Source organism: Oryzias latipes, chromosome 23, assembly GCF_053564925.1.
Source record: "Oryzias latipes strain Hd-rR chromosome 23, Olatipes_Hd-rR_3.1".
In the NCBI taxonomy this organism is placed as follows: Eukaryota; Metazoa; Chordata; class Actinopteri; order Beloniformes; family Adrianichthyidae; genus Oryzias; species Oryzias latipes.
In genome coordinates, this window is record NC_136259.1 from 12,547,724 (window position 1) to 12,572,230 (window position 24,507).

Sequence of the window (24,507 nt, forward strand, 5' to 3'; positions counted from 1 at the left end):
GGCTGCATGTGACTTCCTGAAACTTCTGTCCAATCAGAAGGTCTGAATACTGTGACGATGCCTAAGCCTGCTAGAAGGCCCTGGTGACACCACCTCAAAATCTTATTGGTTGATAGAAATGAATGACCGACATTTATTTTGCATAAGGAGGCCTTCACAACTCATGGTGAAGGCCCTTTAGTCTGCCTAGCAACAAAGGATAGTTGAAATGCGATTGGTTAAATGCTCTAATGTGAAAATACGCCTGACTGGAAGCAGCCTAATCATCATAAACACAATAAAAGGGAATGGACAGACCATTTGGAATGATTCAATGAGTATGCATGGACAAAACATTATTAACACATAATTCAGATATTTTTTAGGCCTTCAGAGAAGGCCCACCACTGCTCAATGAAGATAATAGTGTCCAGTTAGCCGATAATTAAACTGTGCTAAATCTTTTTTGGGGGGGAACGTTTTCTTTACTTTTTTTTTTTATTTAACAATGCAAACATAACATTCCCAATATCAAAACTGGTCAAAAAATGCATCCACAATGATTAGTGTATATGAGAAGACAGAATTATATAGCGGTACTCTACAGTATGAGAAATATATAGATACTGTATATGTATATTATTATAAAAAGACACAACAATACTAAGACTGTTACACCAAAGCAGGGCAAATGATATTTGAAGAAAGTAAATAATTGAATAAAATCTAAGCTAGTCCCAACTCTAAATAGAATGTAACCATCTTTAATCAAAAAATCAATTTTTATTTTTAAAAAGGCTGTCATGTTTTCCATCATATTTTACTGTGTTACTCTCTGTTTACATTGATTTGCAGTACATTCTTCCAATTGGCAGTTATGGTTTAGTAGAAGACAATAAGAATATATATATATATATATATATATATATGCTAATTTCACATGAAAATCAGCAGGTATGGCACCAAGTAAATACAATAGAACATTGGAAGGAATCTCTCATTTCACAAATGTCTCAATATTGTCCTTAATATTTTGCCACTAGCCACTGGACAGTCTGGTCAAATATTTTCTCACATTGTCTCCAGCATAAGGCTACAATAGGATCTTTAACAAATGTAGAAATTACCAGTATGAAAAAATATATTTTTATTTTCCAGACAATAAGGACTGTGCCAACAGTCCCGCCCACTACTCAGAGTAGAATTTCTAAAGAATTCTTCTGCTCTGCAGAAACTATGTCCATGAAAACGACACAGGTTGGAGGTTGATCTCAAAGGTAATCCTAAATGAGGGAATGAAATTACGAGAGGACAAAAGACAGAACTCACTATTATGACAGTATCAGACAGAACCAAATACAGAGAAAAAAGGCTCTGAATTCAGAAGTTATCAGAATCCTGTAGTCTGCATTTAAAAAAAAAAAAGATGCTTTATCCAGATTTCTTTTTTATTGTGGGTTTTGTTGGATTAGGAGTCTTGATTGAGGACATAGTGTCTGACCAACCAAGTGGCAAATTGCACATTAAAGTGTAATGTGCTAAAAACCCAAAAATGTTTAGCTTGATTAAAAATGATGACTTACTTAAAAAATTAGAGGGTTTTGGTGAACAAACAGGAGATTATAAAAGCAGAAGGAATTTACTCTAGGGCATGTCAAAAAATTTAGTGTAGAAAAAAATATGGAGAAAAGAAAAGACATTCATAGAGGGATCAAATAGCACAAAAATGATTTTTTTTATTATTCTGCTTTTAGTTAACAAAGTTTAAAAAGTCTATGTTAGAAAAAACGGAGCAGTAGAGTCAAACCGTGCTGGACTGACAGAACGGGAGGAGAGTCCACGCAGTTGGAGACGCTGGGGAAATCCAGGCGGCCCACAAGCCTCCTTTTGGCCGTTCCTTTAGGAACTGCTAGCGACCACATTACAGTGGAAAGAGCACCAATGAAAGTGGAATTCAGGAAGCCTAAATTACCTTTAATTAATCAAACATTGCAGTTAATGTCTTATTAAACCTTTAGTCATGGAAGGAGGCAAAAAATGTTTGAGTCCATTTTAGTCCAGTTGTTCTTCAGCTAACATGCATTTATCCAAAACTCTTCTTTACTTTTCTTTGTTTAATTTACCCCAGAATTTTATTACAAGTAAACCAAAAATGGAAATAAAACCATCAAGGTAATGAATTTGGATAATTCCGCTGCAAACCTTGGTCTGTATTTTAGGTGTCTAATTACAAGCATCAAACGCACACTGTTGCTCATGTGCAGAACTACACAGGAGGCCCTTCCAAAGAACCCTCTTTAGAGACACATGCCTGCACTCACCCAGCTGCTGTTCACACCTCCTGATATTTAGGCACCTCTCTGTTGTGTTTGTTGCATTTTCCGTGTTGTGTGACGTCCACTTGGCTGATAGCATTATGACAGCCGCAGGTGTGTGGCTAACTCTCCAGCCTCTCCAGTGTGTGTTACACATCAATGTGTGAGTATCAGTGTATCTGTTCATGTTCACAACGGCCTGAGGGGTAAGTGTTTGACCCTTCTTATCACCGGAACCATGGCGTGATGGTTTTCACTGCCACGGAGCAGTCATGTGACCTGAGGTGATATCTACCCATCAGTTTCCCAATGTCCACACATCCATCAATTCACAACATTCTGAAACCTTGACGGGTCTATTATTTCTAGTACTTGACTAATGCAGTTGTCCGCTCAACCTTTGGGCCGTGGGGCAGCACCGGTCCTTGGGACAGTTGGCACCGGGCTACAGAAAAAAATAACACAACCTACGTTTTTCCGTTTCATTTATAATCTGATTCTCAAGGACGTTTTATTTTAGAAAACTCCTGGATTCTCTCCACCACATCCGACTCATTCTTGGCGCATGTCAAGTCTCTTGGTCACGTCTCAAAAATCCATCCACTTCTTTCTTAAAAACTGCTGCTGCGACTGAAACTAAACTGAGACCCCCAAGCTGGCAAAGTTGACAAAAACAAACGTATTTGGAAAGCTTATTTTGGCCGAAAACATCCAGAGAAGAAACAAAAGAATAGCTATTGATTTTAAAATAAAAGCTGCATTAGAATATCTAGAGTCTTTCCTCCAAATATGGATTTATTATGACAGTTGTCAGAATATTCAGCAACCGGCTGTCTAATATTATGAGGATGCTTTTACTAAAGCTGTTCAAACGGTGGATTTGCGTTTAGTATAAATTTTAGTGACCTTTTCTTTTGTATTCATCCGTCATACCTTAAAAGTCTGACGAGGTTGAAGCTGGCGTTATATTTTTTAGCTTCCACTTTGAAAGTTATGAGTCAAGGGGAAACTTAGATCCCATTTTATGATTCACACCAAACCTAGTGAAAAAATAAGTTTAAAGCAGCTGAAGATAATTTGCGGAGGAAGAAGATAAACTTTACCCTCAAAATTTCAGAGGCTACAAAAAATAAAATGTAGACGCTTACTTTAGCCTCAGACAGGCCAGTCCGTGAAATTATTGTCTGATAATAAACTGGTCTGTGGCAAAAAAAAAGTAGAGGACACTAGCCTAATGGACTGTTTATGCATTAAGGGGCCTGTACCATTCACCTTTTCTTAAACCTTTCAGAATAAACTATATCCATATGGATGATATATTGATATATTACCTTTGGCACAATATAGACCAAATTTTTTTGAAATATGGGTTACTTTCACAGCTCATTTTCCTACCCGAAATTAAGACGTCTCGATCTCTGAGGCTCTGTTTTTCGCTACGTGTGGGTGCCGCCCATTTCATGACGTCACCCTAGAGCAGGTCTCAGCAACAATTCTGCCTTTCACCCACAAAAACAAACAACATCCAAACTTTTGCAAAGATGGATGTGCAGATCGTGCACATAAAATGAAAGTGTTAAGTCAATCAGTGCTAGCTCCATAGAGAAAGTGTGTTTGAGTGTGTTAGCCTGGGGGCAGTGCTGGCAGTGCAGACTCTTCTCGGAGGGGGCTGTTCCTCACTTAAAGATGTCACAAAGTGAGGAACAGCCCCTTCCAGGAAAACAATTCATGCGTTTCTGAGTATTCCTCTAAAATTGGGATTGGGAAGGGCTGGTGCTCAGAGAGCAGATTTTTAGTGGAACACTCAGAAATGAATAAATGGATCTAAATATCGCTTTGTTTTTTTGTTTTTGTGATGAATTAACATTATAATAATTAACGTTATAATACACTGAAAAGGTCAAAAAAGTTAATTGATATACCGGTAAATGAAAAACCAAGAAATATTAATTCAAAGTTATTCAGGTCGTGTGCGTGACCTTTCAGGTTCTTTATATCAACTTCCCCTCTGGTCTCCATTTTCCCCAGTTTTCATCCATGATTGGTTTAGTTGGTTTTTGAGAAGTGGTTGTACCTCACAGCCAAAATAAATGCGATTACCTGCTTAGTTTGGTTTGTAGATGGATGGAGTCAGCTCTGCTCCTGTTGATGATGGATCACTCCACTATTTCTGAACCACAAACCTTCAGAATTGTTACAGCTGAAGGCTTGCCACCTCTAGCTACATCACAAATATTCAGATTCTCAGAAGTTGTACTCTTGCTGTGTTTCCAAATTTCTGTGGATATTAATGGAAAGCAGAGGGAAGTTGGGGGCTTTATCAACATGGCTTTGGTGGGAGGTTGCTTTAACTGAACACCCATGAACCTCAAATACATCAGTTTCCCAACAGCTGCAAGCAGGTCGTCTGCCAAGCGCCCTCCTGTTGGTACAGGAAGCCAGACTTGGACCAGCGCCATGTTATGCTGTATCCTGTTTTAGAGTCCTCATGATAGCCCCCAGCCCTTAATTGAGAACATGTTGGCGTAGCTGATTCTATTCTGGGTGAAAGAGACCAGCTAAGAGAAAAAAAAACACTAGCATGAAAATAAAGGAAAGAAGAAGCCATGATGTGTTGAAAAATCATTCCTGTCTTGACCAATTCTTACAGGGAATTGTTTCAGCAAAAATTTATAAAAAATCACATATGATGGATTTAATGTGCCATTTATTGAAAGTATAGGTAAAAATATCTCTATTTAGGAATAGAAGAAATTTTAATGTCATATTTTACATGTGTATATGAATGTGCGGTCAAAATTAATCAGTCAAAGTTTGACGTATTTCTATATAAATATCTCTTTTGTTTGCATTTTTATCCGGTATCTATTTTTTGTTTTTGGTTTGATTGCTTGAAATAACCAATTCCAATTTGTAAACTTCTATACGTCCTAGCTTCTGTACAGTTGAAACCAGACGTTTACATACATCATATAAAAACCCACATATGCTTTTTTTCTCACGTCAGACATGAATGAAACATAAACTTTTCCTATTTTAGGTCAATTACAATAAACAAAATTATTTCAATTTTCTAAATGTTAGACCAATGAGTCTGTTTTTTTAGACAAGTTATTACTTTTATCAAAGTCAAAAGTTTACATACATCAAGATCACTATTGTTGGGTTAAAACAATTTGGGTTTAAACAATTTGGGAAACCCCATATGATGATGTAATCTCTTTGGAAGCTTCTGATACGTTTATTGACAGCATTTGAGTTCATTAGAAACACACCTGTGGATATATATTTGGGCACATTTGAAACACACTTGCTTGTTTTTAAAACATAATGGGACACTCAAAAGAAATCAGTCAAGATATTAAGAGGAAAATTCTGGATTTGCACGAGTCTGGTTCATCCTTGGGTGCAATTTCCAGATGCCTGAAGATGTCACGTTCATCTATTTAGACAATTGTATGCAAGTATGAACATCATGGGAACTTCCAGCCATTGTACCGCTCAGGAAGGAGACGGGTTCTCTGTCCCAGAGATGAAAGTATTTTGGTTCGATATTTCCAGATCAACCCAAGGACTGAGGCAAAAGATGTTGTGAAAATGCTGGCTGAAGATGGTAAGAATGTCTCATTATCAACAGTGAAACGAGTACTGTGCAGACATGGGCTGAAAGGCTACTCTGCCAGGAGGAATACAATTTTTTGAAACTTGTCCTGTGGTCCAAGAAAACGAAAATTGAAATGTTTGGCCACAAAGACCATCGTTATGTTTGAAGGAAAAAGTGGGAGGCCTGCATGCCAAGGAACACCATCCCGACTGCAAAACATGGGGGTGGTATGTTGTGGGGTTGTTATGCTGCTGGAGAGACTGCAGGACTTCACAAAATAGATGGCATCATGAGGAAAAAACAGTTTGTGGAAATATTGAAGCAACATCTGGAAGCATCTGCCGGAAAGTTGAAGCCTGGGTGCAAATGGATCTTCCAAATGGACAATGACCCATAGCATACTGCCAAACTAGTTACAAAGTGGCTTAAGGATAACAAAGTCAATGTTTTGGAGTGGCCATCTCAGAGCCCGGATCTAAATCCTATTGAACATTTATGGTCAGAGCTGAAAAGGTGTGTTCATGCAAGGTCACCTACAAACTTGGCTCAGTTACACCAGTTCTGTCACGGAGGAATCAGCCAGAATTCATGTATGTAAACTTTTGACTTTGATAAAAGTAATAAAAACTTGTCTTAAAAACATAGTCTCTTTATTCTGAAATTTAGCGAATGGAAATCATTTTGTTAATTACAATTGATATAAAACAGGAAAAGTTTCATTTCTTTTTATATCTGACGGTGATAAAATTAAGCATTTGTGTGTTTTTTTGTGGTGTATGTAAACTTCTAGTTTCAACTGTATATTAAAAGAGGAAAAGAGACCTTTCGTATGAATATTTCAGAGGTTTTTTTCAGTTGTTGTCATATAGTTTGTACAGTAATCATTTTGTAAAGGGGGTAAAGAAAATCAATATACGAACACACATACAAGCAATTACCAGTCAACTTATTGGGAGGCCAAAAATGTAACACTACTAACTTACAAGGTTTCCATATTTCTTTGTGATTTTTCTTTCTTTCCAGTCATTTTATTTTATTTTATAGCCCTAGCTCATAATGCCTGTTGTACCTGCATGGCAGACTGATGGTCTAGACTGGGGGGAGTTAAAAGCAAACCTGTTACATTTGTGGTATTCCTGAATCATACCAGGGATTATCCATGGTTTAATGAGTCCTGAGACTTTTCTATAAATGTAGATATATAAAAAGTAAAATGCAGTATAAAAGTATGTTTTGATAAATGACCTTCAAATTCCAAAATTCTTTTTTAATTGCTCGTAATGTATGACACAGTGGTGAAACAATTCAAGTAACTGGCAGTACTGTTGACTAGCCAGAGAAAGCTCAAGCGTCTGCGTCGGCAGTGATGGAGATTGGAATGACCTGCTTCCACGAGAGTTGATCCCACAGTTAAGATCAAGGCTAAAGGCAGTAGAAATAAGAATTCTCCCAAAGAGACTGGAGCTAGTGCTGTCATTCACTCTGTCCTTATAATCTCTGATGTCATCGGCAGAAGTGGTGAAGCCATATTAATTAAAGTTTACTCTGCCTCACTTTGTAAATGAGATGTTGGGACAAAATAATATAAGTTTTTTTAGACACATGCAACAAGAATGTTGGGGGTAATACGTTACAAAATAAGGAATTACTTTAATTTAAGCTGTCAGTAACGGAGGAACATAACAAATTACTGTAAAAAAATGGGAGACAGCAGCCCCTGCTGAAAAAGATATTTGGTTATTAATTTACAATTACTAGACTATAAAGCTCTGTTAATTTGCTACTCATGTTTTCTGTTTTGAATTCTGTTTTGAGCTGTTCAAAATGTTTTGTTGGTTGAGAATTATGCAGTTTATGCTTATTTTACGCTGTTTATACACAATTGTTACGTAAATCTTATGCAGTTGTGCGTAAATTTTGTGAGATGCATATGCAAATTTGTGTCTTTCCTCGACTGTTCCATGTATGTCTAATGGACTTTTCATGCATGTACCACCGATGTATAACCTTTATTTTGCGTACACGCCTCACATATAACGGTCAAATTACATAATTGATGCATGAATCACATATTAATTGCATATAAACAGTGTAATAATCATGCACAGTCATATTCTAAGTTGTTTTACGTGTTTTTTGTGTTTTCTTTGTGTGGTGTATTCGTCTTTCCTCCGTGGTTTGAACGTGGTTTATTCGCGATACATGTGTGAGAATTTCATGTAAAGACAACAACTTTTCTCACTTATTCCACGTAAATTCACTTATGACCAATTTTGCTTCATGCAATATGAGCAAAACGTACTTAGTGGCTGTGTGACACGTCATTGATGTTATATCTTTCACATGAAAGTTAATGGTGTTTCTGGTGATGGTTGAGATTTCCCTCAGACAAAGGGGTTATTGAGTTGGAATGGATGGTGAGTATTTTGATGTTGTTGCAAGCAACACACAGCCTGTACAAAGTATGTTCTTTTGTTGCACACAAATGTTATTTTTGTAAGATGTTTGGCTTGAAAGGCTTGGCCGAAGTAGATCTGTCTCTGAGCCAAAAGGGTAGTCAGTCATAAAGCTGAATGGACAGGTATTTAAGACGCTGCCAAAATAATAAAACCCAACTCTGTGATCAGCAGTTCTTCTTTATGTGAGGCTGGCAGACACTGCAGTGCTCTGCCTTTCTTTGATCTCCTGCAAAAATTGTAAATTTCATTATGTTCGTTTATGTTTATTCAAATCAGCTATTTTACTTTATTAAAAATATAAAAAGGGCTTTAAAAAGCATTATATACTGTTATGTTTTGGAGTAAACATCCCAAATATAACCAGCTTGTTTTAAAAATAGTTTAAAATCAGTTAAAAAAAATTCTGCCATATGAAATAATTCAAATGAATCACAAAGTAAGCACATTATATGCTTACATTTTGAGCTTTTGGAGTGTAGAGATTTAATATTCTTATGTCAACTTTTTTAACAAAATCAATGTATCATTTTTCTGCAGTTTTCTTATACCTCTGAATATATTTAATACATTTTTACACCATAGTACTGTCACCAAGAGTTGATTGTTTTTTTGTGTGACTCGTTCCCTTTTTATTAATAAAATCAAACTAACAAAACACTCCTTTGATGTTTATGAAGTTTCTACAAATGTAAAAGTTTATCTTGAAAGTCTTTGATTACAATAGTTTACCAAATACTTGGGCTTCAAAGGGTCCATCTGTAAATTGTTGTTTCTACGATATAAACTCTACAACATTGTAATTTCAGCCAAAGCAAGTTTTGTAAACCATGCTGACATGATAGGACACCGTGTTTGAAGCATACTAAAGCCAGGCCTTCAGATAATTAAACTGATCCAAATTGACCCTTTAAACTGGTGGCTTGAGTGGACTAAGCTGAGCGACTGACTGCCGTTGGCCTGGATTTAACCCTTTTGCTATCCTATGACCCACCCTTACATTGACGTGTTATCCCTACCATGACAAAGGTGGATAATGGTGAAGAGGATTTCATATAATCCATGGAAAGGTTCCAAGAAGATCACAAACCATTGAAGAAAAATGTTCAGCGCACTGTCTTGTGGGGTCTAGATGACCGAACTCCCAATGTCAAAGTGCCTAGGATAGCACAAGGGTTACATGTCAGCCCAGACACCTACTACCTGGATCACCCACAGTTTTGAGAAACAAAGTTGCTCCAGATAAAGCATTTTCCAACCAGATTTTCCTTCCTAAACTCAGATCCACTGTAGTCCAGGTGTCTTATGGTCCTGGTCCATATGACACTTGTGGTTCACCAGGACACTGGAGGGACTGTAAGCTAGTGGGAGAAAATGTAAACATGGAGCTCTTAGTTAGGAGTGATGGGAAGGGGGGGTGGGGTTGCTTTCTACCAAAAGTCCGGCCCACAATCATAACTCATCAAAAGATGATCAGAGTGGGACTTTAAGAGCTTCTTTACAGCTTTGAGCCTGAAACAGGTGATGAGATTAGAATAGATATAAAAAGAAGATAAACAGAGGTGACACTCCCCAACACCAAGCCCACATTTGAGGTGCCATCTAAAATTCAGGAAGGTAAGGCATCACTCAGAATACACAATCCAACAGCACACAAAACGACAAGAATGTTAAAGTACAGAAGAAGCTAGCCTTTACTCTAACTGAACCATCATGAAGAAGACTTGGCCTAAAGCATTCCCAATAGTGGGTGGGGTCATTTCAATGTACGAAAGTTTTTGGGCACTTTTTATTTATTTGTTGTTTCTACATCTGACCACAAAATATTGTTTAACATGAAATTGATTTGTGGTTTGAAAAAAAGTTGAGGGCCACTGTTATAGATAAAAATAGTAGATTTAAAATCTTTTCAGATCATTGATTGTTTATTTGAACTGTATTGAGTAACTCCTCCAACCTGGCATTCCAAACAGGAAGTACCTGCTGGTTCCAAGAAGCCAAAATACAATAAACTAGAAATAAACAGCTGTTACTCAGTCATTCTGTTGGTCACAATAACATTCTTTTTTAACGTGATAATCCTCTTTCTTTAAATGTTTTTTATATTGCAAGTTCTAACCTGACAAATAAGAGGTCACAATAAAAGTAAGTGAACCCAGATGGCCTACACATCCAACATTCTAAACATTTGATTAACTGATTTCATGCAACCCCTTTTCAAGGGGTAGGGGTGTGACCTTCCAACAACAACCCCACTCCTGATTGGTGGGAGTGGTTGCCATAGAAATGTTGACTCAGATCAACTTGGAGCAATCACTGCTTTCTGACAATATCTGGCTCCAACATGGTGACGTCTGTATCGGGAAACAATGGCGACTGAATTGATTTCATTTGGTTGGAACCAAAAGGAACACATTTACACAAGATAATGCTTGTAAATCAATATCTGAAGATTTTAAGTCTCTGTTGTGTGAGCAAAACCTGCACAATAGAAACTTACTTCCTTTAATTCTCAAGTCTTCCTTTTTTAGGTTTCTAATTCCCACAGCCTTTTACTTTCACATTTTTTTATCAAGTCAGCAGCAGATTTCCATGTAGACACATGGACCACATTTATTTCAAGCGTTTGTCATCAGCAAACACCCTCAGTCAGTCCTCTAATCCTGGCTGTACCTTCCTGGGGAGTTCATGCCTCCCTGAACCGCTGCTGACATCTGAGAGAGGAGGAGTGAGGGGAAGGGGAGGGAGCAGTACTGCATGTGGGAGGAGAAGGAGGAGGGAGTGAGAGTGAAGGAGGAGAAGCTGTTTCAGTCTCTGTGAGTTCTGCCAGCTGCAGGCCACAGTATGGGTCCAGCTCCGCTCCTCTCAGCGTGAGCAGCAACTGCTGCTTTTTTCACGTTTTGTTTGTTTTCCTTCTCTTCTCCTTGTGCCAGACATCTGGAAATCTGTTTCCATTTGATCGCAGGTCTTTTTTTAAGCTGCAGTGTTTTTATTTTTGTTTCCTGGGAAGTAAAATGCCGGTAGTTGGTGTAGCTTCCAAGCTCCGGCAACCCTCTGCGGTGAGCCCCAGACCAGTGCACACTGCGCTCCCCATCCCCAGTGCGGTCAGGGCGGCCACCTCACAGGGATGCGTGGCCCGGCAGCAGGAGGTCAGGCTGGGCCAGGGTGTCCCGGGGCTCTCCTGCCAACTTTCAGTCAAGCCTGAGTACCAGCAGGAGAGAACGACTGAAGGAAGGTCCAGGGCAGAGATGGAGGAGAGCAAAATCTGTAAGGTCAGTGGAGACCAGCTTGTTCTGTTTCTGCTGGGTGCAGCAGTGACATCAGAGGTGTCTGCCCCCCGTCTCACCTGTCAGACTCTCTGAGACGCTTCCTGTTGTCTCTGGATCTGAGCAGGTGTGTTAGAGCGTGTAGACATGAGACTGTTCATCAAATGAACAGGCGGCACCTGGTGCATGTGACAGCAAACAAAGTGTGTCTTCAGGAATAACAGCAGCAGACTGCAGAGGGTGGTTGTTTGGAGTTTCTCATTCACAGAGAACTTTTTAAACACATAAAACTTGTTTTTTTTAAGTGTTGAAGTGAATCCTCGGTGAGAGGTTCAGCTTTGCAAAGCTGCACATGCAGAGGCTGAGCTACAGCTGAAACGGCAGCGTCGCTCTCTGCTCAACAGGAAGAACTTTTCAAACTTCGGCGCCAAATAGTTGTAGCGGTCCGTCCCACATCCAACCCTGTTGAGGCTCAAACTTTGCTGCTGGGTCAATTCTCATCTCCTCCCACCTCTGCTTTATTCTCTGCAGCAACACCAGACTTTGTTAGAAGGGCAGCAGTTCAGTAGCCCTCATTCATCCCTTTCTCAGATCTAAAATGCCTGCGATGCTGGGAAGCTGCTGATTTTCCTCGTGATTTGGAGGAAAAGACATCAAAGAGTGGGTCAGTGCTCTCACGTCTTCAAATCCTCCCTGCGTGTTTGTGACTGTATCCGACTCGCCTGCAGGGAAAAGTGGGAGTGAACGGCTTCATCATTAACCTGCTGCAGAATTAAAAACTTGGGTACAGCTTTTAGCTTGTTAACAGTTTCTTTTTAACCTGCTGCTCCCAAAAGTGCCCTTTGGAGTGTGATCTTTACTTCCCTCATCTCTGTTGGAGCTGTTTGATTGGTTTTATTTCCTTCCTGTCAGGTAATTTTTAAATCGCACAATCATGACTCAGCTCTGACCTCTGGGTCATTGGTGGTCGACACAAATGGAGACAAAAGGGGGTTTAGAAGTACAAACATTGTACCATAGTTCTGATTTGGGATGCTCACACTGCAAGAAAAGCCGTGCTTGCCCTAACCTGTCGGTGTGGCTGAGGAATGGGTGGTATGGGGGGTAATTAGTCAATCTAATTGTGATGTCTTGTCCCTTGATAGTTTTTCTTTCTTTTTAGAGGAAAAGATGAATTGAAGGTTTGATAAATGCTGTTGTCTCTCCTGAAGGTTCCTCTGCTCCTGTTATAGTTTTGCATTCCTGTGCAGAACTGCATGAGTGCAAACTACGAGTTAATGCTTGTTTGTGCAAATGCAACCACAGCCTCTGTTTATACAACACTGGCTGGCTGCATGTGTTTCCTTGTTTACCTGCGGTCTGCAGGCACATCCTCACTGGCATTTTTACACCCAAATCTCTTCCGAAAAGGTCCACTTATCAGGTGACTAACGGATTTCTAAAGAGAATTATCTGAGTCAACTGCTCTTGTCTTATCGGAGTTTGTTTTCCAGCTTCCTCCACTTGCAAACCATGGATTTTTTCATCTTGAGTTCTCTCGCGGCTGATCGATTCCCATGTTCCTCTACGTAGTTGACAGCTTGCAACTTAAACTGCGCTTCATAATCGTGTCTCTTTTGCAGGCGGCATTTTCAGGTTTTCCAAAACTATGTTGTTCTGCATCATGCACATACCTGCACCTTTGTACTACTACTGGGGGGGGGGGGGGTCTCCTTTCACGTCCTTACTTCCGTCCTTACCGTTCTCATGCTGTCCTCTACTAGGTCCACTTACCAAAGTCACACAACAACACATTAGGGCCGCACCACAGGGTGCCCCGTACATTTTGGAGAAAATGTAAGACTTTTAAGTGCGCCTTGTGGTCGTGAAAGTACGGTATATAGAAAATATGATAAAAAGCAGAGAGCCGCACATCAGCCACACCTGCTCTAAAAAATGAAAGTCCCGCCCTGCTGCCTCGCCGGATTTGACATGCAAATTTCGGCAATCAGATCAACCAGAAAGGTTACCGCCCTCAAGTGACAAACACACCCCCTGAACACCGCCTCTGAGTGACAAAAACACCCCCTTAACACTGCGCTCAAACCCAGCGAGCGTGCAGGATCGTCGCTCAGTTAAGATTGCAACCGTGCAGTTGTAAAATGCGGGGTCGCTCAGTTGGTATTGTGCTTGCACAGTTGTAAGGGTCGCTCCCTCAGTTCCTGAATACAGTCGCTCAGTTGTCTTTGCGATTGTTCGATTAATGGCAGCAATGTAATGCCATACACTTCGGGGGAGCAACCGTTTGACGCAAAATTTTATCTAATTGAGTGTGATTTTTGTGAGATGCATACGTACATTTGAGGCTTTCTACAACCATTCCACGTACGTCTAATGGACTTTTCACGCATGTACACGAATTTAAGCTTAAAAATACGTTTCTGATTATTTGTTTATTCCAATAGTTGTGAATCAGGAGCAGATGAAAAAATGCTGTTGGAAAATCTTAGCGGTGACATAGTGGCGGTAAGCTAAGTCTATACTTTTTATTCAAACCAGACCTTTGGCTCTTATCTGTCCTTGTATGACAGTTCAGAGAAGGAAGTAAGGAAACAATGATCATTGTCAAAGTCCTTATTTTTCTTGGTCTTGGATGCTAACACACCTGTTATTTTGGTGAGTTTGTTAAAACTGCTGCCTGAGTTTCCTTGACGTTGCAGGCCAATGCAGAGCAAATGATGATGATCCAGATATTTTGACGCCATGTAGCGTCATGTGTCTTTGTAATGTTGTGTGACAGCACCGCTCAAGCCTCATCTTGATCTCTCTGTGATTTGAAGCTGTCCAGACCCCCCCCCCCCCCCATCCTTGTTAGAGACAAGTGCAAGGTGAGGCATTTACTTTTCCCTTTTGATCTTTGTGCTGACAGTTCTTGTCAATCACTGCCAGGAAGAAGGGGCTGGAGTGAAACACTAATGGGAGCAGATCAGACTTTAATGAAGCGGCATCCTCGCTCATGAGGAGCTCCGCTCTTCATCAGGGTTTTGGCAGCTGTCAAAGTCCACCTCAGGTCACTCCTTTCCAAAGATGAACTAAAAAGTTTTTTATCCATGAGTCGAGATTTTTGCTGTTATTATCAAATGATGAGGCAAACACGCCAACTTGACAGGAGACAGTCACACTACAGACGTGTCTTTGATGATCCCAACATGTTAGTGCACCTTTACCGGAAGTACATACAAAGTGGCAGACACGCTTCTCTTCTCAGACATGCTGACCTGTGAGGCAAGATGGCGCCTGCTTGGCTTAGCCGCTGGCAGCAGGACACTCTCACAGAAATTTATGTTTTCTTTCTTTCTGAGCCTTTGGTTTTATTTTGTACAAACGATGTTTTAGCTGCTTTAATTTATGACTGCCTAACACTGCTGTTTATTGGAGTTTCGCTGATTGGCAAAGATACCTCTTCTTCCTGCGCTGGCGTTCTCCGTTTCCTGTATTTGGCACCTCCAGGCGGTGTTCTGGCTGAAGGCCTGCCGGTGCTACACAGATCTCGGTGGAGGATGAGTGGAAAAAGAGCCAACGTCCAAGTAAAGATCAGGCTGGAAGTGTGGAGTTTCCGGTAGACGGCGTCGAGCGTTCCTGGCCAGCTGTCATACAGAAGTTAGCTCTCGCATGCTTTACTCCTACTCGGCTGAGGCCTTTTCTAACCCGTTTAATCTGGTCCTCTCTCCATGCACTGATGTTAATTCTTTATTATGTATTTTTAATAGTTACTGTCATTCCATATTGGATTAAGTCTCTCCCATTAAAACTGGGCAGGGCCCTGTCACTAAGGTTTCCCCTTGAATAAACAAAATCATTTCATTCGCCGTTCAAAAAAATTTTGTAGAAAACTTGAACGCTTATGGAAAAGAACTCACTTAAATGTTCATCTGCTTCATCTCAAGAATCTTTTAGTTTCTGTTAACAGTGCTGTTAGAGATGCGAAGGCTGCTTACTTCAGCAATCTCATTTTCAAGAGCAGAGGTAATCCTAAAGTACTATTCAACACCATTAGTGATATTGTGATGCCCACTCCACCTCCTGTTCCCATCCATTTAAATGATAATTGTGAAAAGTTTTGATCATTTTTCATTGAAAAAGTCACATCTGTGAGAAGCTCTCTGAGTCACACAGCTGGTCTTGGTTCTGTTCCTAGTCTACCTCGGCCTGTGATTTTAGACACATTCTCTCCCTGAGCTAGTCAGATTAGTCTTCCAGTCCATCTGTCCCTGTGTCCTGTCAATAATTAACTCGTCCTTGCTGTCTGGTCAAGTCCATGAGCACTTCAAGAAAGCTGTTGTCCTTCCTCTCCTTAAAAAACTGGGCTTGACCCCTCCCTCTTGAGCAGTTATAGACCTATTTCTAATCTTCCATTCATGTCCAAAATTGTAGAAAATAATGTTGCTAAACAACTTACAACTGCTCTCAACAGTCATGGCATTTTTGATCAGTTTCAGTCAGGTTTTCGCAGAGCTCATTCCACTGAAACAGCCCTTCTTAGCGTCTCTAATGACATCCTGGTGAAGAGTGATGCAGGAAAATGCTCTGTGATTCTGTTGACCATTACGTCCTCTTAAACAGGCAAAAAAACTGGGTTGGGGTATCTGGATCCGCTTTGAAGTGGTTCTCCTCACGTCTGTTTTTTTTCAAGTTTAACCCTTGTGCTATCCTAGTCACTTTAACATTGGGAGTTGGGTCATCTAGACCCACTAGACAGTGCACTGAAGGTTTTTTCTTCAATGATTTGTGATCTTCACTGGTGTCCATGGATTACATGAAATCTTTCCACCTTTATCCACCTTTGTCATGGTAGGGAGAACACGTCAATGTAAGGGTGGTGTCATCTAAGATAGCACAAGGGTTAAGTCCTCTTCTGTATCCCTCCCTCGTCTGGATTCAGACAGAATCCTATGTCATCAGTCTGACCAATCAGAAGTGGTTAAAGTCTTCACTTCCTTGTTCCAATTTAGCTCGTAAAGTCTCTCAGTTCCAACAAAAATACCAGCTAAAGCTTGTCTTTAGCGCTGTAGCTTTCCGCAGGATCCGGTATTAGACCGTAAAAAAAGTGACCAAAATAATAAAGCTCAGAGACGCGGGTCTGTCTGGCATCTGCGTCAGTTTTGCACTACATCTCCCATGATGCATTGGGTTAAAGTGACAGCATCTCTGCGCTACAATGAGTCTTCCCTGTTAAATGTCTAAAAACGTGAAATCACAACGAACACACATCAAACAGTTTTTAAATCTTCTTGATGAAATCAGAGGTCAACAGTTTAGTTCTCCTTCAAGGTTTGTGTTTATTAACAGCCAAACATCCCAGAGTTTGGTCCAAGTCATCTTTCTAACTGAAACACTTTTCTAATAATGTCTGGATTAAAGGATTCACTTTGAGGCTTCAGTCACTTTTGAAAAATTAAAAGTTAAGTTTAAAAATAAGTAATAACAACATTTAAGAAACAGGATTAAAGTGAAGTGGCCAACAGACACTAACTACAGTAAATTCAAACAACGTAATCATCTAAAAATAAATTTTAACAAAAACATTTTTGTTAAAGTTTTCAAAGACTTCATCTTTGATTAAGACAAGAGAAAAACTAATAAAACTTCAACATGTTCACTTTTTGTCTACACAGCAAAAACTGGAGAGTTGAAATTTCGGGGTTAAACAAACCAGAGTTGATTTTCACTCTTGAAGTGTTATTTTAACACATTGTGATTCAAATGGTGTTCAGTGTTGGGGTTATTTATCAGTGTTACCCAAATCAAGCTAATTTAACACTACAGAGAGTTAATGCCCATGGGCTTCTGCCTCAGAAACCCTGTGCAAGAAAGTACAACGGACTGACACTCTTGAAGTGTTATTTTAACTCACTGTGATTCAAATAATGTTCAGTGTTGGAGTTATTTTAGCCAAATCAAGCTCATTGAACACTGTAGAGAGTCAAAGCCCCTGGGCTCCCGCCTCGGAAACCCTGTGGAAGAAAGTGCATCGTGCTGGTAATTTTCCATGAGCTGCAGAAGGTTTCATCAGTGCTGGAAAAAGTTCTTCACAAGTGGTAAGTAACTGTAATTTATGGGGAAGATAATATTAAATGAAAGTTAGTGTATACATGATGTATCTAGGGAAAACTGTATAACTTTTCTACGCTTTTTTGTTGCTGTTAAGCTGCTTTCACACCGGCAGCGGGACGTGGCGTTCATGTTTATGTAAGCGTTACAGGCAGAACAGAAGGTGTAAATGCAGCTTTACCCGAACAGCTAATGCTTCATTTACACAGACGTTGAGTTTCAATATCAACTCAATGTAGAGGATATGCGACGCAATTTGAGCGCAGCACGTTTTCAGCTAAGTTAAAAAAAAGAGAGACGTTGGCGAGGTTTTAAGCAATCTGGGACTCAACGTGTTCAGTGACTCCATGAGCAGGTGAAGTACAAATACAAAATGGCGACTCGATGTCACTATTTTAATCCCGAACGTCCATCCATCCATCTTAACCTGCTTTATATCCCTTTCGGGGCCGCTGGGTTACTGGAGCACGTCCGGATACTGTTGGGCGAAGGTGGGAAAACCCTAGACAGGTCACCAGCTTGTTCCAGGGCCCATGATGGGGATGGAGTGCTCCACGTCCGCCCCCGCCTCGGTAGGCTGGTTGGCGGCAGACAGAGAGCCGCCGCGGCTTTATATTTTATTTCCACCGCGAAAATATCAAAAAAGATCCTCTAGTTTTATTATTATTTTTACCTTTTTGAAATAATCTAATAAATAAGTATGCCTTTCCTGCTTGTAATAGCTGGATGTCACGTTATCTAGATGATTAAATTAAATAGGGGAATATATTTATATTTTAACCTTTAGATGTGTTGTGAAATGCATTTTAAAAGCAAAATGTATAAAAAAAATTTGTATGTTTGTTTTATTTCGAGCCATGGAGAATGATTTAACGCTAGCATTTACGAATAAGTCAATCTTTGTGTCCTTTAGAAAGATATGGGCTGTCACTTTTTGTGGGGGAGGGGGTGTTACTTAAGTATAATTTAATTTTATAAAGCAACCTTGCTTTAATCAATCTCTACACCACATTGTAAATGTAACTAAATTTTATAATCTAACTCTTGTAGGTCTATTGGTGTTGCTCTTCAGCTTCAGAGGTTTTCAGCTGGTAAACCTAAAGTGATTTAGGTAAGTCTTGATAGTCATGTTAGCAGTGTCAGCATGGCCACTCGCTTTTTTCCCCCTCAGATTATTTCTTGTTTTTTATGGAAGGCTCATTCTAACATATACCAGAGTTGGTGATTACATAATTGACTATGCATATTACATGCCTCACATACATTATTCTGGAATCCGCTGAATGTGTATTAAAAGTTTCAGTCCTCTAGTGTATAACATGGTTGATATAGGTTTACTGTGTTCATATGAATTGTTTAAGTTGTATGCTATAAAATGCTTATTTCTGTCATGTTTTCTCTTTTTGGTATGGTTCAGTAAATTGCTGGTTCAGGTTCGCTACCACCAACAGCAGAAATATGTAAAGGTGGATGAAGTTGGAGAGTTTGATTTCATGCAACTGCATGAAAAAGGTTAGTTTTTAAAATTTTGATTGTGTAGGTGATTTTTATCCAAATTAGTTTAATCATTTGTGAAGTGAGAATAGTGCTGGCTTAAAAGGTGCTCTCAGAAATATCTCATCTTTTCCAGTCATCGAGAGGTTTTGCCTGCCACCTGACGCAAAATAGTATACAAAGATGCAACAGGGACAGAAGTTGACTAAGACATTTTCAATGACCTTGTCAGCCAAGGCAGCGTTGTTTTAACAGTTTTCCCAAGTGATGGTGAGAAATGTAAAGGGTCAGTTACATGAAGCAATTCAGTGTCAAATGGTGGAACCTGAATTCTAAAATCAGTCTACAGAAAGAAAAAAAAAACAATTTGTAGTATAATGTGGAATCCAACAAGATGCAAAAAAATTGCCACATGTGAACAAAGCTGTCTTTTTTTTTATTTCTGAATTTTATTTTTTCTCCTAGAGTTTACCGATTGCTCCTTGTCCTCTCCATCTGAATGGTCTGACTCAAGCTTCAAGTTCAAGTGCAAGTGCATCAACTATACTTCTAGATGAGATCCCAAGGAAGAAATCAAGAGTTAAAGGAACAATCAATGCAGTTTCTGCAAAAAAGGTTGGAACAAAGCTCATTTATCTTTAATTGTCAACATTTGTTATTTTCCGTTTAATTACAATTTTTGTCTTCTTTAAGTTGATCGAAGCTGTACTTGGAACCAGTTCAGGTGGTGAGGAGGTCCTTGAAGAATATCACACATCACAGACTCTTAAAGATTCTACCAGAAGAAAGCTGGTCAATACAATAGTGGCCCACATGATTGATAAACACAGGTAAATGTGCCCAGTTTTTTTACACTTAAAAAAAGAATAAAAACTGTTTAGCTTACTATAGTAATCCCAATTGAATCTCTTCCCAGACATCTCCCCACCAAAGCTGTTAGAGAAGAATATGCTCTTGGGATAGTGACACTTTTTCCATCCCTGAAAGACCCATACTCCAAGAAAGGCTATGTATATATAATTATAATTGTAATATTTGTTGAGATAGTATTTATGTTTTGTGTTGTTGGGTTCTGGGTAGGGTTGTGCCGATGGACGATATCATCGTCCATCGTGATGGGTGACTGACATCCCGATGGAGAGACCACCATCGTGATGCCACGCCCCCGCCACGTTGCGCGTCGACACCATAAGCCGCGGTTACATGTACAAAATATCTTGATGGGATCAATGGTCGGATTAGAATCCAACCGTGTACATGGGCCCAGAAAAATGTTTTCAGAATATAAAAACGTTCACTAAGGTCACACTTTCCGTCGGAATAAATCATTCGCACATGCGCAGTAGGGTTTGAAAAACGGAAGCATATAAACTCCGCCGAGCGGCTTTTTTTTCTTCAAACTTTATTGTATGTAACAATTCAATACAAAACATTGTTAAACAGCGCCGAGCGGCTATATACATTGACATGTCAGCTCGGTAAAATACGAGATGATCTTCTAAACGTGCTTTTAATAATGTTACGGTTATTATGAAACACCTGTTCGCTCATCATTTGAATTTTAATCCGCGTGGTCAGTGCTTTTTCTGAACGAAGCCAGGATTAGCAGTATGCTAACACGGGCTAACAACATTAGCTTTGGATGGTGCTGCTTGCTGGCTGCACGTAAACATGTAAGAATAACATCAGCCTTTATTTAGTCGGGACACGACTGGAAACACAAATCCGCGTGATTGTTTGAATGTTTTCTAAGGACTGAGCGACATTTCTGCTTTGAAGCTCAAACCGCTGTGTGTGTGCTAACGATCCGAGCTGTGTACAGACACACACTTTTAGACCCGGTTCTGAGTTCGGTTGCTTGTACCCCTAGAGCTGCGGGACGGATCGCAGTCTTAAATCTCCCACACATATCGCTCATGTACCCCCCCCCCCCCCCCCCCCTTCCCATCAAACACAAAGCTGTAAGTCCGCACTCCCCCGGAAGTGCGGGAGCGGACTACTTCTTTTCTATTTTGTTTGTTACTTTTTTTGTTAAAGTCACTTCCCTCAGTTTATACTGGATCATCGCAGATTGGGAAATAAAATGAAAAAAGCAAAAAAACGAATAGCAGTTGTATAAGAACGAAAAATGTAAAAATACCCCCCCCCCCCCCCCCCCCGACGATGTCATCGTCCATCCCGATGGTTGACAGCAAACATCGTCAACGGCCTATTTAAGGGACATCGCCCAACCCTAGTTCTGGGTGGGCATTTTGATTTCTGATATTCTTAAAAATGACAGACAATGCACAATAAGTGTTAATGTATTACCATTTCAGGAACACTTCTATGATGCTGCAAGCAGTACAGGATACATTTCTTGGCGTCTTAAGACCATCCAGAGAAAGATTCGACGAGAATGTACCACTTCAAATAGCCTCACTGGCCTTTCTCAAGGACAAGGTAATACATCTGCAAACTGGTTACCTTATGTCAGCTACTGTAGTAGAAGAGAACAAAGAGGGTTTTAGGTTTGCATGCCTTCACCTCTTTCACAAAAGTATTTTGTTTGTCTGACATAAGAAAGCCACTTTCCTCTAACTAGATTGGTTGAACATTTTCTTGGACTGACTTTAATTATATATGTATTTTTTTTTTTCATTTACCTATCTGATCAGCAACTAGGACCTGATTTCTATGAAGTGTATGTGTTCCTTTCTTCAGGGGGCCCTAAATTCCAGAGATCTGTTGTAGTTGAAGAGCAGCAGCTGGATGGAGATGCTTGTCAGGAGGCAATGTCTTTGCTCAACCATGCCACAGACACTACACTAATTTTTCGAAAGATGAGAGAGACGTTTCAGCATCGGCAAAAACTCGTCAATGACTCAGACAAAGCGCTTGACATCCTGTCATGCTTCCCAAGATTCCTGGATACCAAAGGATTGGTAAGTATGCAGTGGTATGTTGAGAACTACTTGAAGTGTTGTGCTGAATGTGTTTGTGGTATATTTTCTTTCTCATAGGCGAATCAAGACTTCATTCTCTTGTTTAATGACGAGGTATCCAACCAGCTGCTTCAGAAATGGGACCCGATCTTTAGATGCAACATTATCAAAGAGGCCAAGCAGCTCACTTCAACTCCAGAGCTTCGTCAGCTGTTGCATTCAGCAGAGAGTCCACAAGGCAGTGATGAGACAATGAGTGAGTTTTGCTCTCTTGTGTTTACAATTCAATACTTTATTAACATTTTGTACTTTGTACTGTCATTGTATTATTTATTGCGGCACATATCTTCTACAGACATGCAGAGTTTTAAAAATTTTCAACAGAGTAACTGCTTTTTGCACTTTTAATGATCATTGTTTTAAGTCTTTATTAATTCATTCTTTGTTCCATAGCTCATGACGCAGAGATGGCCTCGCTTTTGTTGCTGTTATACCTTCCACCACCACCTGGGGGGCCAAAGTATCCAAAAATCAGCGCCTCTGATGCAGTTGAAAAAGTTGACTTTCTCAAGGTAATTTTATATTTGTTAATTTTGATCATGTGTAAAACTGGTAAATAGATAAATGAAACAAATTTTAGGCAAGTTTCCTTTAACATAGAATGTTTGTGTTAACTTGTGCAGTGCTATTTCTGACTTGAGTGTCCAATGTCCCTTTTAAACCTCAGTCTTACTGCAGTTTGGAGGAGCATCTTCAGAATCAGCACCACCATCAGCTGTACCTCCTTGCCGTTGGTCGTGAAAAGAGGAACATCGACAGATTCTACATCTCCATTGACAACCATCTCATCCCATGCCAGGCAAACCGCTCCCTTGGGGCATTTGATGAACTTTTTAAAGCTCATTTTGTTTTCAGTGTGTCTTATGATGGTGCACTTCTGAATTTCTACACCTTTTTGCAGACAACAGTTTATAATATTGATATGGGTAAAATGAAGGTGTCACCAAAAGTTTCGAGACATGAGCCAAACTCCTTATCCAGGAGGTGCTTCTCACAACCCAGATTTAAAGTCAAGGCAATTAAAGGCATTTTGATCAAAATGCTCATGTTTTTTGTGCAAGAAAGTTTGTCCCAGCAGTTGATTTCACACATGAGTTGAACATGGTTATTATCCTGGACCAAAGTTCAAGTTGTTTTGTTGTCAGCCAAGTTATAGGCTTCAGCTTCAAACTTATGCAGGCTTTAGAAAGCACCTCATCACTGCTTATAGAGGCATTGAACAAATTGTTTTTTCCCACTCCCATCCAAGTCTTTTTGTTATTCTGTCATGTAATATGTTTTATTTAACTGCATGAGAGTGAAATATTAAATATTTTTTAAATTACATCTTTTGGGAAGTATTTCATTTTCGGTTAAATAATTTCAACTGTTGTATCGTATTATAGTATTGGATTAAAAAAACACTTTTGGATAGTTTAAGTGTCTAGCTAAGTTTAGTGAGTTAAGAAGGAACTCTGACTGTTAGTTTAACATATTTATTGAGTTAAACAAGTGACTGACTTGGTGTTAATTTAACATTAATTGAGTTAAATAAGTGACTGACTTGGTGTTAATTTAACATTAATTGAGTTAAAAATGTGACTGACTCGGTGTTAATTTAACATTAATTAGTTAAATAAGTGACTGACTAGGTGTTAATTTAACATTAATTGAGTTAAACAAGTGACTGACTTGGTGTTAATTTAACATTAATTGAGTTAAAAAAGTGACTGACTTGGTGTTAATTTAACATTAATTGAGTTAAAAAAGTGACTGACTCGGTGTTAATTTAACATTAATTGAGTTAAACAAGTGACTGACTTGTGTTAATTTAACATTAATTGAGTTAAATAAGTGACTGACTCGGTGTTAATTTAACATTAATTGAGTTAAATAAGTGACTGACTTGGTGTTAATTTAACACTAATTGAGTTAAACAAGTGACTCTGACTCAGTGTTAATTTAACATATTGAGTTAAACAAGTGACTCTGACTCAGTGTTAATTTTAACATATTAATTGAGTTAAACAAGTGACTCTGACTCGGTGTTAAATGATTTAACTATTTTGAAAATGTTAATTTAACTCCGTAAAGTGTGGAGCTATATAAACCCTGAAAAAGTGTTGAAACTAACTCTGTGGGAGTTGAACCAACACTCCACTTTTTGCTGTGTAGATACAGAAAACATAAATATAATGTTAGTCTTTTTGTGTAAAATGTATCAAACATAATGTGAAGATACAATTGTTCAAAAATGACAGTTGCCTTTGCACCAACATTTAAAAAAATATTTACAAAATAAATCACTATTTATAAAGAATATATTTTGATTTTTTGTGA

At 39.3% G+C, this 24,507-nt stretch overlaps 2 protein-coding genes across 15 annotated transcripts in view; both read left to right on the plus strand.

The window, feature by feature from the left end:
• The window catches only part of nav3 (neuron navigator 3), a 518,579-nt gene that overhangs the window by 271,298 nt on the left and 222,774 nt on the right, over window positions 1-24,507 (plus strand). For 8 of the 13 annotated variants that reach the window (XM_023952470.2, XM_023952471.2, XM_023952476.2 and 5 more), the window contains exon 1: window positions 11,167-11,626. The exons of 3 other annotated variants lie outside the window; for them this stretch is intronic. In XM_023952470.2, coding sequence (XP_023808238.1) covers window positions 11,369-11,626 — 258 coding nt within the window. In that variant the 5' untranslated portion in view covers window positions 11,167-11,368. Of the gene's footprint in view, window positions 1-11,165; window positions 11,627-24,507 lie in introns of those variants that run through there. 2 more of the 13 variants (XM_023952474.2, XM_078941843.1) reach the window with 2 other exon arrangements.
• Window positions 12,953-23,512, plus strand: LOC111946944 (uncharacterized). Of its 2 annotated transcripts, none has more exons than XM_023952477.2 (11): window positions 12,953-18,282; window positions 18,761-18,821; window positions 19,128-19,222; window positions 19,670-19,819; window positions 19,898-20,034; window positions 20,121-20,214; window positions 21,523-21,646; window positions 21,908-22,128; window positions 22,207-22,384; window positions 22,582-22,700; window positions 22,856-23,512. In XM_023952477.2, exons 3-11 carry the CDS (start codon window positions 19,181-19,183, stop codon window positions 23,285-23,287), a joined length of 1,497 nt encoding a protein of 498 aa, XP_023808245.1. In that variant the 5' UTR covers window positions 12,953-18,282; window positions 18,761-18,821; window positions 19,128-19,180; the 3' UTR covers window positions 23,288-23,512. The 2 variants fall into 2 exon arrangements, with proteins under 2 accessions (XP_023808245.1, XP_023808246.1); XM_023952478.2 differs by having other exon boundaries at window positions 12,953-17,697.